We start from the raw sequence: 15,946 nt of genomic DNA on the forward strand, positions 1-15,946 counted from the left end.
TATATAGTTATGCAGTTATAATCCTTTTATTTATATATATATTTGTATAGTTATACGTTTTTTCTTTGCTAACATAGTTAGTTTAGTAATTGTTAGCGGGGTTCAGGAAGTAGCCCCTTCCATGAACCCGGTGCCGGAGGCCATGCACGGCTCACCGGGTTTTAAAATGGGCTCGGCCTGCCAGAAGCCGATGCTGAAGGGAGATCCACACGACTCCTGTTTGAAGTGCCTGAGGGAATTGCACTTGACAGCTAAGTGCCCCATTTGCAAGGCTTTTAAGCCGAGAACAAAAAGGAGCGGGACTTTCACTTACCCCTCCACCTTTGGCGCCGAGCGATGATCAAGCGGCTGGCAGAAGCGCCTCCTCGGCACCGGACCCCGCCGGTACTGCCAAGGCCTTTCGGCACCGGCCGTCGCCGGCACGAAGTCGACTCGGCACCGCTCCCTTCCTCCGAGGTCGAGAGAGCCTACAATTCCTGCTGGTGCCTGACGGCTCCCCGGCACGCGCCGTGGTTGAGCCCCCTGCTCCTGCTGCTTCCGTGCCACCTGCATCGCAGCCAGAGAGCTCGTCTAAGTCGGATTGCCCGACACTGACAGCTGCAGAGGCACCGATGACATCGGCACCGTCGATTCCAGTCCCCCAGGGCCATTGAATCCGGTGCCTGACAGCTCCCCGGCACGCGCCGTGGTAGAGCTTACTGCTCCTGCTGCTTCCGTGCCAACTGCACCGCAGCCAGAGAGCTCGTCTAAGTCGGATCGCCCGGCACCGACACCTGCTGAGGCACCGACGACATCGGCACCGTCGATCCCGGTCCCACAAGGGCCGTAGAATCCGGTGCCTGACGGCTCCCCGGCACGCGCCGTGGTTGAGCTACTGCTCCTGCTGCTTCCGTGCCGACGGCACCGCAGCCAGACAGCTCATCTAACTCGGATCGCCCGGCACCGACACCTACCGAAGCTCTGACGACCTCGGTACCGTCGATCCCGGTCCCACGAGGGCCGTCGAATCCGGTGCCTGACAGCTCCCCAGTATGCACTGTGGTTGAGCCTGCTGTTCCCTCCACGCCGGAGACATTAGCAACGGCGAGGGATCTCATTGCCATGACAGAGTCGATGCTGCCTGACCCCGGCACCGCCGGTGCGGGTAATACAGTCTCTTCATGTGACCGTCCTCTGTCAGCACAGCAGAGCGGCACTGTTCATGATCACGGTCCCGCAGACACTCCAGATCCTGTCGGCACGCCCGACACCACTTGCAGTCCCGGTGCTGTTTTCCTCATCGGTACTGGTCGCACTCGCTGCACCGGTCGGTATCCCGTTCGCCGACCCGCTATCGGCACCGTTCCGACTCCCGGCACCGCGACAGGTACCTTGACTCCTGTAGCCTCTCCCCGAGCCTCGAGATCTCGGTCGACCTCCAGGCACCATTCTGGTTGCGGGTCTGGATCTCGTTTCAGGTACCGGTACGCCTCCCGGAGCCGGTTCCCGGTGCCGAGTTGGGCAAGGTCCGATAGTCAGAGACTCTGCCTGTGCCTTCTTTTAGTACCTCCATGGCCATCCGGACACGCATCCGTGTCATCCCACATGCGCAGATCTTATGCTCAGGACCACGATTCTGATATGATGGCCAGCGGGCACCAGCCCCGAAACCGAAAGAGGCTTGGCGAATGAACCTGTTTGGCCGCCAGGTGTACTCTGCAGAAGCCCTGCAGCTCTGGGTAGCAAAGCAACAAGCCTTGCTTAGGTACGATAATTATAGCACCTGGGTGAAGGTAGTTTAGTTTATGGAGTTTCTCCCTCAAAACTCCCGCCAAGAGTTCGCTGCCGTCTTGGAGGACGGGGGAAAAAAGGTACCCAGAGCGTCCCTCCAGGCCTCGTTGGACGCAGCAGACTCTGCAGCCAGGACTCTGGCCTTTGGTGTCGCCATGAGGTGCATCTCATGGCTTCAGGTTTCAAACCTCCGGCCGGAGCTGCAGTATGCCATTCAGGATTTACCCTTTGTTGGTAAAGGCCTTTCGCGGAAAAGACAGCCCCAGGCTGCCAAGCCTGATGGACAATAGGGTCCTAATGCGCTCTCTCAGCATGCATATGCCAGCGACCAAACGCAGGCCTTTCTGTCCCCAGCCGCCATACTCTGTGCCTAGCCAGAGACAGGACTTTGGCAAACGGCGAGGCCAAGGTGGTCGCAGACGAACGTCAGGACCCCTAAAGAGCCAAGGTCAAGGTCCCTCGCAATTACCACTGGGACCAAAGACGAACCTTCCAAGGTGCGCCTGAGGGCGGTGTACCAGTCACAGGCCGGGATCCCAATCCCGCTTTCTCCTGGCGTTGCCCCAGTTAATTTCAGATCGCTGGATCCTGCGCACGGTGGAGCATAGGTACCACCTCTAATTTGTTCCAGCCCTGTCCCCCTTCAGGGACCCCTCTCACGAGCAATTCCTCATACAAGAGGTGCAGACGCCGATGGACGAAAGGGGCAAGGGGTTTTGCTCCCGTTATGCCCTAGTCCCCCACTCGAACGCAGGTCTCAGACCTTCCTAGTCCTGCACGGACTCAACCGGTTTAGGATAAGGTTGAAGTTCCGCACGGTATCCCTGGGAACCATTATTCCATCCTTGCCTCCTGGGGGCTACTATGCCGCCCTGGATATGAAGGACGCGTACTTTCGCAACGCCATCTTCCCTCCGCACAGGAGATACCTCCGCTTTCTAGCCAACTGTCAGTACTTCTGGTTTACGGCCATAGTCGCCGCCTACCTTCGCTGATGTCGGATATGCGTTTTTCCGTATCTGGACGATTCGCTTATCCGAGGAGACTCTGAGACACAAACCACTCAGCGCGTGGGCATCGTCACGGTCTTATTCACAGGTCAAGGCCTGATGATTACTATAGAGCAATCCACTCTGGTTCCCACGCAGAGGTTGGACTTCCTAGGGGCTATCCTGGTCTCCTACCTAGCCGGAGCCTGCTTATCACAACTGCAGTTTTAGGCGATGGCAACAATCATCTGAGGTCTGCAGGCTTTCCCAACGACCTCGGCTCGTACTTGTCTCAGTCTCCTGGGTCCATGGTTGCCCGCAAGTTTGTAACCAAACACGCCAAGCTCCGCCTCCGTCCTCTCCAAGTCCGGCTCACCTCGGCGTACCACCCGGACAGGGAGCCAATGGTCATGGTAGTCACCGTTCCCTCGAGCACCTTAGGCTCCCTAGAGTGGTGGCTAACTCCCTCCCTGGTGTGGGCAGGGATGCGGTTTCATCCGCCCCAGCCCTCACTGCCCCTGACGACGGACGCGTCATCTCTCTGCTCAAGTGCTCATGGTCACCTCCGAGCTTAAGGCCTTTGGTCTTCTCGGGAGCTGGCATTCCACATCAATGCCCCAAAAATGAGAGTAGTCCGCCTGGCGTGCCAGGGGTTCCAGCGGCAGCTGCGAGGCCGTTGTATCTCGGTGTTTACAGCCAACACAGCGGCCATGTGCTTCATAAATATTCAGGGAGGGACATGGTCCTCCCCTCTTTTGTCAGGAGGCCATCCATTTCCGGGACTTTTGCATGGCCCACTCGATGGAGCTGGTGACGTCCTTTCTCCCAGGCGTTCGGAACATCTTGGCGCTTTGACTCAGCAGGTCTTTCCTGTCTTACGAGTGATCACTCTGCCCCATGTGAGGCGTTCTGCTTTCCAGAAGCGGAGATGTTTCCTCACATAGACCTGTTCGCTCACCGCGAGAGCAGAAAATGCCAGATGTTCTGCTCCTTCCAAGGTCCCTCCTTGGGATCGATCTTGGACGCATTCCTGATGCCGTGGAAAGGCCAACTCCATTATGCCTTCCCACTGGTTCATTAGGTCCTGCTCAAACTCCGCAGGGGCAGAGCGCGCATCATCATGATCACTCCAGAGTGGTCCAGGCAGCACTGATATACCACGTTGCTCGGCCTGTCAATAACAGACCCAATTACCCTGCCACCCCACCCAGACCTCATCACTCAGGGCAACGACAGGCTTCATCACTCGGACCTGCAGCCTCTTCGCCTCACGGTGTGGCTGCTGCGTAACTGAGCCGGGGTGACAGGAAGCCTTCCACCTGGTCAACGTACCGGGCCAGGTGGAAGCGTTTCGTCTACAGCTGCAATACGCTCAATCTTGCTCCGGCTGAGGCCTCGATCCCCTCTATTTGGCCTGCCTCTGGCCTTCAGCGGCAGGACCTGGTGGTATCATCGCTGAGGATACACTCAGCAGCCATCTCTACCTTCCAGCCAGGCTAAGGTGGACGTTCCGTGTTCTCACGCTCTATGGGTTCGAGATCCCTCAAGGGCTTGGAGAGCTTGCACCCTCGGGTGCGCCGCCCAGCCCCAACCTGGGACCTCAACCTAGTTTTAACCAGATTTATGTCTCCCCCAGTCGAGCCGTTCATGACTGGCCCTCTGCTATACCTGTCTTGGACGACAACTTTCCTCGTAGCTGTTACATCGGCCAGACGGGTCTCCGAGCTCAGAGCTCTTACGGTGGTTCCGCCGTACACTAGGTTTCACAAAGACAAGGTGCAGTTATGACCGCACCCAGCTTTCCTCCCTAAGGTGGTTTCGGCCTTTCATGTTACCCACAGCTCAACGCAATGGGCACAACCATTGCACTCCTTGGACATCTGTGGAGTGCTCGCATTTATATTGCGCTGCCAGAACCATTTCGTAAGGTGCCCCAGCTCTGTCACGGTAGCGGGCCAAAGGGAGGGCTTGCTTGTTTTCCTCTCGGAGGATCTCATCTTGGGTGATGGCGGACTTCCGCACTTGTTATGATTTGGCTCATATTTCCCCAAGCCACATCATCGTACAGTCTACCAGGGCTCAGGCTTCATCTGCTGCCTTGCTGGCTCGTGTTCCTACCCACGAGATCTGTCGCGCAGCTCCATTGGTCCTCGGTCCATACCTTTGCTTCGCAGTATGCCCTGGTTCGACAGTCAAGAGATGCTGTAGCCTCTGGCTCAGCAGTTTTCATGCTGCCACATTTCACTCCGACCCCATCGCCTACGTAAGGCTTGGGATTCACCTAACTGGAATGGATATGAGCAATCACTCGAAGAAGAAAAGACGGTTACTCACCTTTGTAACTATTGTTCTTCGAGATGTGTTGCTCATATCCATTCCACACCCGCCCTCCTTCCCCACTGTCGGAGTAGCCGGCAAGAAGGAACTGAGGAGCGGGTGGGCCGGCAGGGGTATATATCAAGCGCCATGATGGCGCCACTCTAGGGGGCGACCTGCCGGCCCACTGAGTTGCTAGGGTAAAAGTTTTCCGACGAATGTGCACGCGCGGCGCACACACCTAACTGGAATGGATATGAGCAACACATCTCGAAGAACAACAGTTACAAAGGTGAGTAACCGTCTTTTTTCTCCTTTTTCAGTAAGCTGTTTCTTTCTCTACTTCATCTCTTGTTCCACCCAATCCCAACCTCCACAATTTCTGTGAGTTCTATCAACCTTCCCATTATTACTTCTACCACACTATTGATCTTTCTCTCCCTTGTCCTTTCTGTTGTCTCTTCTCAAACACTTCCCAGTACTAAAGACTTTTTTTCTGTCATTTAAAAAAACCTCCTTTATCTTTAAATGTTATCAAGTAGATTTAATGTACAGGGCTGGGATTGGTGAACGGCGGCCACCGCGAGCTGCGAGCAGCCGTACCTGCGGATGCTCAGGTAAACATAGCGTCTCGCGGCCCACCAGGGGCTTACCCTGAACAAGCCGCAAACCAAGTCTGGGAACCCTTGACTTAAGCATATAAGTACTGTGCAGTGGATGCATACAGTTTGTGAGGGGCTAAGCCCTCAGGTAAATAGTGCCCTAAATTCATTACACAATAGTAGAAATAGTAGTAGTTTGTTTTTATACAGTGATTGGCTTTACAAGTGTTAATAGTTATCAGGTTTATTGTAGTAATGTCTAAGGGCCAACCAAGAATGGAGCCCCATTGTACTAGGCACTGCACACATACTAAGAGCTAATTAGACAAGATAGACATGGTGGGGAAGGGGGCAGAACACACCAACAGAGTGAGCAACATAATGGCAGCAGACAGCATGTTAGTTTTATGACTTCTTTTATTTGTGGATTTGTGTAGAAGAGAATAAGATAAATTGAGGGGAAAGGGATGGGAAAGGGTGAGGGCGGCAGGGCAGGAGAGAAGAGGGTAAGAGGCCTGGGTGTGGAATGAAGCTGAGGTGAAGAGAGGGTTAGAGCAAACAGCCTATCAGCACAGGACAGAGAAAGTCTAGTCAAAAGTATAAAAAGTTCTCAATAGATTCGTAGACTTTAAGGTCAGAAGAGATCATCATGATCATCTAGTCTGACCTCCAGCACATTGCAGGACACAGAACCTTGCCCATCAACTCCTCTAATAGACCTATAAACTCTGGCTGAGTTACTGAAGTACTAAAATAATTATTTAAAGACTTTAACTTACAAAGAGAATCCATCATTTACTTTAGTTTAAACCAGCAAGTGATCCTGATCTCATGCTGCAGAAGAAGGCAACCTCCCCTCCAGGGTCTCTGCCAATCTGACCCAGGGGGAAATTCCTTCAATTTGGTAATCAGTTGATCTTTGATCATGTTGGCATGACTCACCAGCCAGACACCTGGGAAAGAATTTTCTGTGGTAACTCACAGTCCTCCCCATTTAATGCCCCATCTCCAACTGTTGGGGATTTTTGCTACTCGTAGTCAGAAATGGGCCACATGCCATTGTACGCAATCTTATCGTATCATCCTCTCCATAAATGCATCAGGCTCAATCCTGAAGACAGTTGGGCTTTTTTTGCCCCCTCTGCTCCCCTTCAAAGGCTGTTCCTGAACTTCATTACTCTGATGGTTAGAAACCTTTATCTAATTTAATTCCTAAACCTGTTGATGGCCAGATTATAGCCATTTGTTCTTGTGTCAACATCAGCATTTAACTTCAATAACTCCTCTCCCTCCCTGGTATTTATCCCTATGATGTATTTATAGAGAGCAATTATATTTCCCCTCAGCCTTCAGTTGGTTAGGCTAACAATCTCCTTGAGTCTCCTCTTGTAAGGAAAGTTTTCCATTCCTCTGATCTTCCTAGTAGCCCTTGTCTGCACCTGTTTGAATTAATCTTTCTTAAACATGAGAGACAAGAATTGCACATGGTTCAGGATGAGGTCTGAGTGCCCAAAAGTCCCTGCTTTAGCTACTTCTTCTCCTACCTGCTGGAGTCTGTGGCTGACTCCTCTGCAGTTTTCCCCCAAGACTGAAAGATAGTAGTGGTGGCAGAAGGGAGGCATGTGACTCCCACAATACGAGCTGTGTCCTTGCACAGTTCTGTGTTGTGGGGTGCCTGGAGGGAGAGATGCACCCCCCCTTAGTAGGAGACATTGCACAAACAGCATGTAGTTATCCTAAAAGTATTCACAGAATAGTTTAGACTAGGGCTGTCAAATGATTAAAAAAATTAATCGTGATTAATCGCACTGTTAACCGTGAATGCCATTTATTTTAAATATTTTAGACGTTTACTACATATAATTAATTTCAATTACAACAGAATACAAAGGGTGCAGGGTTCACTTTATATTTTATTTTTTATTACAAATATCTGCACTGTAAAAATAATTGTATTTTTCAATTCACCTCATATAAGTACTGTCGTGCTCTGTCTTCATCTTGAAAGTTTAACTTACAAATGTAGAATTATATAACAAAACAAAACAAAACCCGCATTCAAAAATAAAACAATGAAAATCTTTAGAGCCTACAAGTCAACTCAGTCTTACTTCTTGGTCAGCCAATCACTCAGACAAACGAGGTTGGTTACAATTTGCAGGAGATAATGCTGCCTGCTTCTTGTTTACAATGTCACCTGAAAGTGAGAACAGCATTCATTCACATGGCACTGTTGTAGCTGGTGTTGCAAGATATTTACATGCCAGATGCACTAAAGATTCATATGTCCCTTCATGCTTCAACTACCATTCCAGAGGACATGCTTCCAGGCTGATGATGGGTTCTGCTTGATAGCGATCCAAAGCAGTGTGGACTGATGCATATTCATTTTCATCATCTGTGCCAGAAGCCACCAGCAGAAGGTTGATTTTCTTTCTTGGTGGTTTGAGTTCTGTAGTTTCCGCGTTGGAGTGTTGCTCTTTTAAGACTTGTAAAAACATGCTCCACACATTGTCCTTCTCAGATTTTGGATGGCACTTTAGATTCTTAAACCTTGGGTCGAGTGCTGTAGCTATTTTTTAGAAATCTCACATCACTACCTTCTTTGCATTTTGTCAAATTAGCTGTGAAAATGTTCATAAAATGAACGTGTACTTATCATCTGAGACTGCTATAAAATGAAATATATGCAGAATGTAGGTAAAACAGAGCAAGAGACGTACAGTTCTCCCCCAAAGGGGTACAATCACAAATTTGACACATTTTTTTTAACTTGTATGATCAGCGTGGAAGCATGTCTTGTGGAATGGTAGCCGAAGCATAGAAGGGGCATACACATATTTATCATATCTGGCATATAAATACCTTGCAATGCTGGCTACAAAATTCCATGTGAATGCCTGTCACTTTCCGCTGACATTGTAAATAAGAAGCAGGCAGCATTATCTCCTGCAAATTGTAACCAACTTTGTTTGTCTTAGCGACTGGCAGAATAAGAAGTAGGACTGAGTGGACTTGTAGGCTATAAAGTTTTACACTGTTTTGTTTTTGAATGCAGTTATGTAAGAAAAAAAAACCCCAAACCCTGCATTTGTAAATTACACTTTCACTATAAAGAGATTGCACTTCAGTACTTGTATGAGGTGAATTGAAAAATACTGTTTCTTTTGTTTATCATTTTTACAGTGCATATATTTGTAACAAAAAATAATACAAAGTGAGCACTGTGCTCACTGTATTCTGTGCTCATTATATTCTGTAATTGAAATCAATATTGAAAATGTAGAAAAACATCCAAAAATATTTAATAAATTTCAATTGATATTCTATTGTTATAAGTGGAATTAATTACAATTAATTTTTTTGAGTTAATTGCGTGAGTTAACTGTGATTAATTGACAGCCCTAGTTTAGATGTACAAAATAGAGTTTAGAGGAAGGGAGACTTTTTGCACTCTTGCTGTTTTGTGATATATGAATAAGACCTGAAAGGTTTTTTTGAGGTGGCGGGTGCTTCTCTTGTCTTTTAGACATAAAGAATTTCACTGGTTTTACTAGATTGCTTGGGGTGCAGGGGGGGAGTTGTCTCAGAACTTTGGACTTAACTGAAGAGGGTCAGTTGTGGGACTTTTAAGTGAGATTTCCCCTCAGTTGTTTTAGTTAAATTGGTATTAACAAAATAAACAATACAACAAAGCCGTCCTAAAAATCTGAAAAAGCTAATTTCCACTCTCAATCAAGTTTCACTAGCTTAGTACTTGGGATGTCTTAATCTTGCTAGTTCTTTAGTCTTCCGTATAGACATGACCTGAATTTCTAATTCAAAAATAAGCAGTGCACCCTCCTGTTCCAGCCTTTTCTTTTCTTTTCTTTTCTTTTCTTTAATGCAAAGCCTTTCAGTCCTCCTTTATGTCTCATAAGAGAGCAAAAAGGGCACAAACCCAATTTACTTTCCCCTTTTGTGGGTCGCTTTAAGAATTGAGAGTAGGCTGTGCACACAGTCGATAGAAAGCATTCCAACATATCTGAGACCAAGGAGGAAAAGTATGTGGTTTAACTGAGGGAAATGATAGTGGATGAAAGGACAAATCAGAAGCTGAACACCCAATTACAAGTTAGGGGCATAAATTAAAGCACCACCCTGTAAATGTAACAGAGCTGGGGTTTGAATAACTTTATTGATAAAATATAGACTCAATGCTCAGTTGTAGTGATAACCAGTCCAGTCACCTAAATAGAGGCATAACATGAGTGCTAAGAGGGTAACATTCTGCTACTCATTTGATGTGTTATCTAGATTGCAAATAAAAAGTAGGCTATTACAGTAGGCTAGCCTGGGAATAAATAAATCATAAAGTATAGACCTATATTATGACCTCTGCTGAACTTGCTGATTTCTAGAGAGATTAAATAGATAAAATCTAATAATATATCCAGGATGGACAGGGAGACATATGGACTCAAAAGAGACTTTGGAATTCTTCAGAGTTCAAGTAGTATTTTTAGTGGGAGTAACTGATCTCAAATACAGGAACTAATGTGGTGTAAAATAATCTGCTTATTCCCTGCTAAAGCCTCCATTTCCTCCCTGGGTGAATTTATCTACATTACATGAAATATTCTTGGATAGGCATTCTTGGATAGGCAACCTAAATAAATCTTTAAAAAGAAATAAAAATCTGCATGTGATTAGCAGATACATAATGATGATCAAAACCATGTCATATAAGAAGGGGTCCAGTAGGCTGTAGAAATACAGAAACTGTAAACAATAGGCCCCAAACTGAGCCCTGCAAATACCTATGGTTCATGAGATCAAGGGAACATTTCCCCAGAAAGAACAAGAGTGAACTATTTGAAAGAAATAAGACTACGTGAGATCCTGAGTACCAAACAGGCAGGGATCAACGAGGTTATGAATGCATAGCTTAAATACGGAGAGTACGTTCTAACAAAATTAAAATGACATTATTATAGTCATGGAAAATGACATCAAAATCTCTACAGAACATCTGGAATTATTTGGCTAAAAAGAAGTTCCGTTAAAAAGACTGAGAATTAGAGCTGCACGCATAACAGATTTTTTGGTTCAGTGGCTAACCCAAAAATGTAATAAATAAATAAATAGTTTGGTTTGGATTGATTTAAAATGAAAATATTTTTTGAGTTTTTTGTCACCTAAAAAGATAAAATTTCATTTTGGGTTGAATGCAGCATTTTATTTTTCCTGAAATGAAATGTTTTGTTTCATTTTTTGAGGTTTTTACTTTCTAAAATGAAATTGAAGTAAAATTCAGAACAAAGTAATTTTGAATCAAAATTGAAATGTTTCATTTCACAGATATAAAAATGAAACATTTTTACTTTTCCAGGTTGCTTTGGGGAGTTTTGAAGAACGGTTTAGTTTGAAAATTTTTGCCTACCTAGCTCTTGTTATAAATAGATCAATGTTCTATTTATAATTATTAAAATTCATTTATTTTAGCTGTGTTGAATACCCTAAGAGCTCCATCTTGCTTTCTGGGGCGATACTACTCTTATCCCGTACACTCCACGTGGCTCACATTTCTAAGCAGCGAAGTGGGCAGTTCCAAATGACCTTTCATTAAATCATTTCCACTGAGTGATCAGCCCTAAACACAAACTGATATGTGTCAAACTCGTAATGTGTCCTGTTACATTGGTTTTGTGCCACAGTAACTCCATTGAAGAAGACGGAACTGCACCAGCATAAAATCAATATAAACAAGTAGAGAGTCATCTAAAGATATGGCAAAATGTGGCTGATAACATACTCGAGTGGGTTAGGGAATTGGGAACAGTTGAATCATTCAGACCCATTTGCCTTTTACTACACTAATTTGAATGCTGTGCGCTTCATCTAGTGACTGTTAGGTGTGAGTTGGTGACTTCAATTCATTTCCTAAAACACTCCACATGTTGCAGTCTCAGCTGAGACACCAAATAGGAAATCTGAGGCTAGTTTAATCTCTCATCTCCTTGTAAAGTCCCTTCACTTTCCAGATGAAGTACACCAGGGAAACTTGCACTGGATAAACTTTCAATTTCCAGTGCTGTTGAGATTGCACCTTTCACAAGCTGTAAATTCAATTATTATCACTAATGAAGACAGCATAGTAAATATTCAGCCACAAACAGAAGCGAAGAATGACTAAAAAATAAGTAAACTTGAATCCCATAGAATACTTCTCCAGAGTAGGATAATCAAGTGTAACACAACAACTCTGAGTGGGTCATTGGTAATCAGGATTTAACTCATCGCCTCTGGATCTAAAAGTATGAGCCTCTACTGACTGAGTTAAAAAAAATCCAGCTCTTGATAGCTTACACACTGTAGCAGATTCACAAATCTCTGTGGGCCATATGCTACAAAAACAAAGAGGGCCCCATGGTGCACACAAAGAATAATCCCAACTCTATGATATGTCATATTCTCTTTATACTTTACAAAGTGATTTCTGCACTCATCATTATGAATTAAAGTCTGTGATGTTAATTTGTATTGATGAATCTTTCTTTATTTTTGGTTTCAGAGGAAGAATTTGTCCCTTTTCTTCAGCATTGGTTTATTGACTTTCTGGGGGACTGCACTGCTGGGTGTCCGCTTGTACTGGATGGGCAACAAGCCACCAAGCTTTTCCAACTCTGACAACCCAGCAGCTGACTCAGACAGTTTTCTTACACGCACTCTGACCTTTTTTTACTTACCGACCAAGAACCTCTGGCTGTTGCTGTGCCCGGACACCCTCAGCTTTGATTGGTCTATGGATGCTGTACCTCTTCTTAAAACAGCCAGTGACTGGAGGAATCTACACACTGTGGCCTTCTATGCTGGAATCCTCCTCCTTGCCTACTCTAGCTTGAAGAGTTCCAGTAATAAGAGAGAATGCAATGGGAAAACTGTAATGAATGGCAAGCAGAATACTAATGGGCATAGCTGCCACTCTGACATGGAGTACAAGAGTTTGGAGCTGAAGTCCAGCTTTGCCTCAAAAGAAGAGAATGGCATAAAAAAACCTGTAATTCAGAGACCTCAGCTTCCTTCAACTGAGAACATTGTACTTCTGTCTCTGTCTTTGTTAATAGTGCCCTTTGTTCCTGCCACAAACCTATTTTTCTATGTAGGCTTTGTAATAGCAGAGCGTGTACTCTATATTCCTAGTATGGGCTTCTGCCTGCTGATTACAGTGGGTGCCAGGTCCCTTTATGTCAAAGCCCAAAAGCGCTTTCTGAAGAACTTTATTTTTTATGCCACTGCTGCATTAATTCTTTTCTATGGACTCAAGACTGTTGTCAGGAATGAGGACTGGCAGAATGAGGAGATGCTGTATAGGTCAGGGATAAAAGTAAACCCAGCTAAAGGTAATACGCTTCCCATGTTGAATGTTTTGTTCCTGCCTGTCTGTGTCTGTCTTTTCTTTCTAGGTTTATCCGCTGTGTTTAGAGAAGATACATTTCAGAAATGTATATTAGGTGCAGTAATGCACACATTGGTACAGGAAAAAGAAGGCAAAGCAGGAATACATTTTGATTAGGTATCACAGATTTGATATTAACATGCAGAAAATTGGGGAAAAAACAAGGTAAGAAGATACTTTATTTAATAATCTATGTTCTGTTTTTTTTGGAATTAAAGATGAAACATTGGCATTACAGTAATTTCCATTACCTGGTATCTGTTCTCCCTGATGAACTTCCTTTAGTGACTTTGCTATTGGATATAAATAGAAAATATGAGAAATAATCAAATAGAACTTGAAGTAAGCCCTGTCTTTTAAATTTCAAATTATGTAGGTAACAGTGATACCACATAATAAAGCTGGGTTTGAGCTATTCAAACTGGCAGGTGATTGTAGCCCATAGTTCCAAGCATTATGCAGGGTTTTAGCCAAACAGGCATACCGTAATGTGTTAATGCATTAACGGCATTATGTGGTAGACAAGATGGGTGAGGAAACATCTTTTATTGGGCCAACTTCTGTTGGTGAGAGAGACATACTTTTGAGCTTACAGAGAGTAGTTCTTCAGCTCTGAGTAAGCTCGAAAGCTTGTGTCTCTGACCAAAAGAAGTTTGTCCAATATATTACCTCACCATTCTTGTCTCTCTAATATCTTGGACCAGCACGACTACAACACTGAAGCGGTGAAGCATAAGTGTCAGATATTTGAAGCAATAGCAACGTACCTGACACTAAGCCTGCTTTATTTACAGGCCAGTGGAACTAGAAGGGGTCTATTGATTGATTTTTATGTCTGTTATGAAAAAAAATTAAACAGCATTTTAACTTTTTGCACTTAGTAGTGTCCTAAGGTACTCTGCTCAGCAGTTCATCACATGACACTGAATCAGTAGTTGATGCTGACCAAACTGTTCTTTGGGTAAAGGTAATAGTGCTTTACCACAGTCTAGCTACTATGATAATAAATGGTAAATGCAGATGTTAGTGTACGCTGAAAGTCGGGGGAGAATAAAAGCAGTGTGATTTACAGATAATATGCCTGGCTAAACAGCATTAAAGTTACTTGTAATTTGTCAGCCTAATTTTCTAATGATTTCTTCATATTTCTGTAGCCTCGGAGTAAACTATATAAAGTTATACAGTAAATGACTTTGTGTTAACAGTGTCAATGACAAGCACATCCCATTTTCTAACTTTATTTTGAAAAACTGGTTCATAGATGCAACAGACAGTGAAGAAAAATAAAGTAGGTGAACGGCCAGATAGTAAATATCCTCATTGCAGTGCATATAAAAACCAGTGTGGTGGTTGTCAATATAAGATACACAGCAAATATTAGTCTTCCTTGAAATGAAAAGAATATGTCTTCATTTGACAAGGTGATTTCTGATGCTCTTATATCTCATTGTTAGTTCTGTCCCTAAAGGAGTTTCCCTAAATGTCAGTGATTGTGTAGTAGCTATCCCTTTGTCTTGGACTAGTTTCTCTGATGAGGTTTTCCTTGCCACTCTTAAGTGCTGCCCCAATGAGAAGCTTGGTTGGTAGAGGTGGTGCCTAGAAATGGTGCATTTGGCAGTTCCCGAAGACAAACTATGCTAATTTTATTATTCACCTTTATACTGGGAGATAGACTTTTAGAGTATGTCCTCACTACAGCTGGTGGCTTGAACTCCTGGCCTGGATAGACAGACTCATGCTAGTTCCGCTCAAGCTAGAGCACAAAAATAGGAGTGTGGATGTTTCAGCACGGACAGCAGCTCAAACTAACTGTCTGAATCCAAGCCTTCCCAAACCCTTTGATCTGAGCTCAGGTGGCTAGCCTGAGCTTTCACAAGATCCACACTGATATTTTAAGGGTGCTATCTTGAGCGTGTGTCTGTCTAGCATGAGTCTGTCTGTTCACGCCAGGTCTTATCCTCTGGGATTTAAGCCTGTATGACTACCTGGTTTCTAACCTTACAAGCAGACTTCATTTTCACATATTTTAGAAGATACTAGGAGACAGTTCACCAATTTAGTAATCTAGACATGGTGGAACTGATTGGAAGTCTCCCTAAAATAGCCATGTACTAAATATTTACTAGTCCATGTGTATCATAAAGCACATCATTTACTGAAAACTCCCAGAAACTATGCCATAACACCCAAGCTCTGTTCATTGTATTGAAAAATTCCTAGACTGTCCCAGTCTTGAACTATTCTAATTTATTTGATATTTCTCATGCTATTCAGGCAATCAAGACTGGGCTGGACTGCCAACGCAAAGAACTCCATAACCCAAAGAGATCAAGAATCCAAACTCCTTCCCATTATTTAATGACTGACATAAAATATGATTTATTATTGCCTGTCCCCTTATATTTTTTTTTGAAAAAGCTATTAGGACAAAATTGTAATATTCAAATTGAAAGAGGCAAATAAATGTTGTGGCGGTGATAAGGGAGTCCCTTCTTTCTCTCCTGGCTGTTGGAAAGAGGATACCACTTAATCTCCTTTCCCACAGTCAGACCATCACTATCTCACTTCTCCCTCAACTCCAATAGCTTTGCTTTCCAAGGAAACATTTTTTCTAGGACGTTCTACCATCTTTCCCCTTCTGCCCCAAATCCTGTATAGATCACCTGATATAGATCAGGCTAACAAGGGAGCAGGAATCACTAAAAAGACTATTCCTGAGAGAACTGACAAAATAGGCAGAGGCCCTGCAAAGAGAGCCCTTTTGCTACAGACTGATGTTACTAAAGCCGTTCCCTCTTTTGCCATCATGGGGTTTTGAGACAATTTCAAAT

General features: G+C 44.8%; 1 protein-coding gene across 2 annotated transcripts in view; it reads left to right on the plus strand.

Annotated features, from left to right (window-relative positions):
• TMTC2 (transmembrane O-mannosyltransferase targeting cadherins 2) overlaps positions 1-15,946 on the plus strand; it is a 416,397-nt gene that overhangs the window by 219,056 nt on the left and 181,395 nt on the right. For both annotated transcript variants that reach the window (XM_050934873.1, XM_050934884.1), the window contains one exon: positions 12,231-13,059. In XM_050934873.1, the coding sequence (XP_050790830.1) occupies positions 12,231-13,059 (829 nt within the window). The remainder of the gene's footprint in view (positions 1-12,230; positions 13,060-15,946) is intronic.

The sequence above is a fragment of the Gopherus flavomarginatus genome, chromosome 1, assembly GCF_025201925.1.
Source record: "Gopherus flavomarginatus isolate rGopFla2 chromosome 1, rGopFla2.mat.asm, whole genome shotgun sequence".
NCBI lineage: Eukaryota > Metazoa > Chordata > Testudines > Testudinidae > Gopherus > Gopherus flavomarginatus.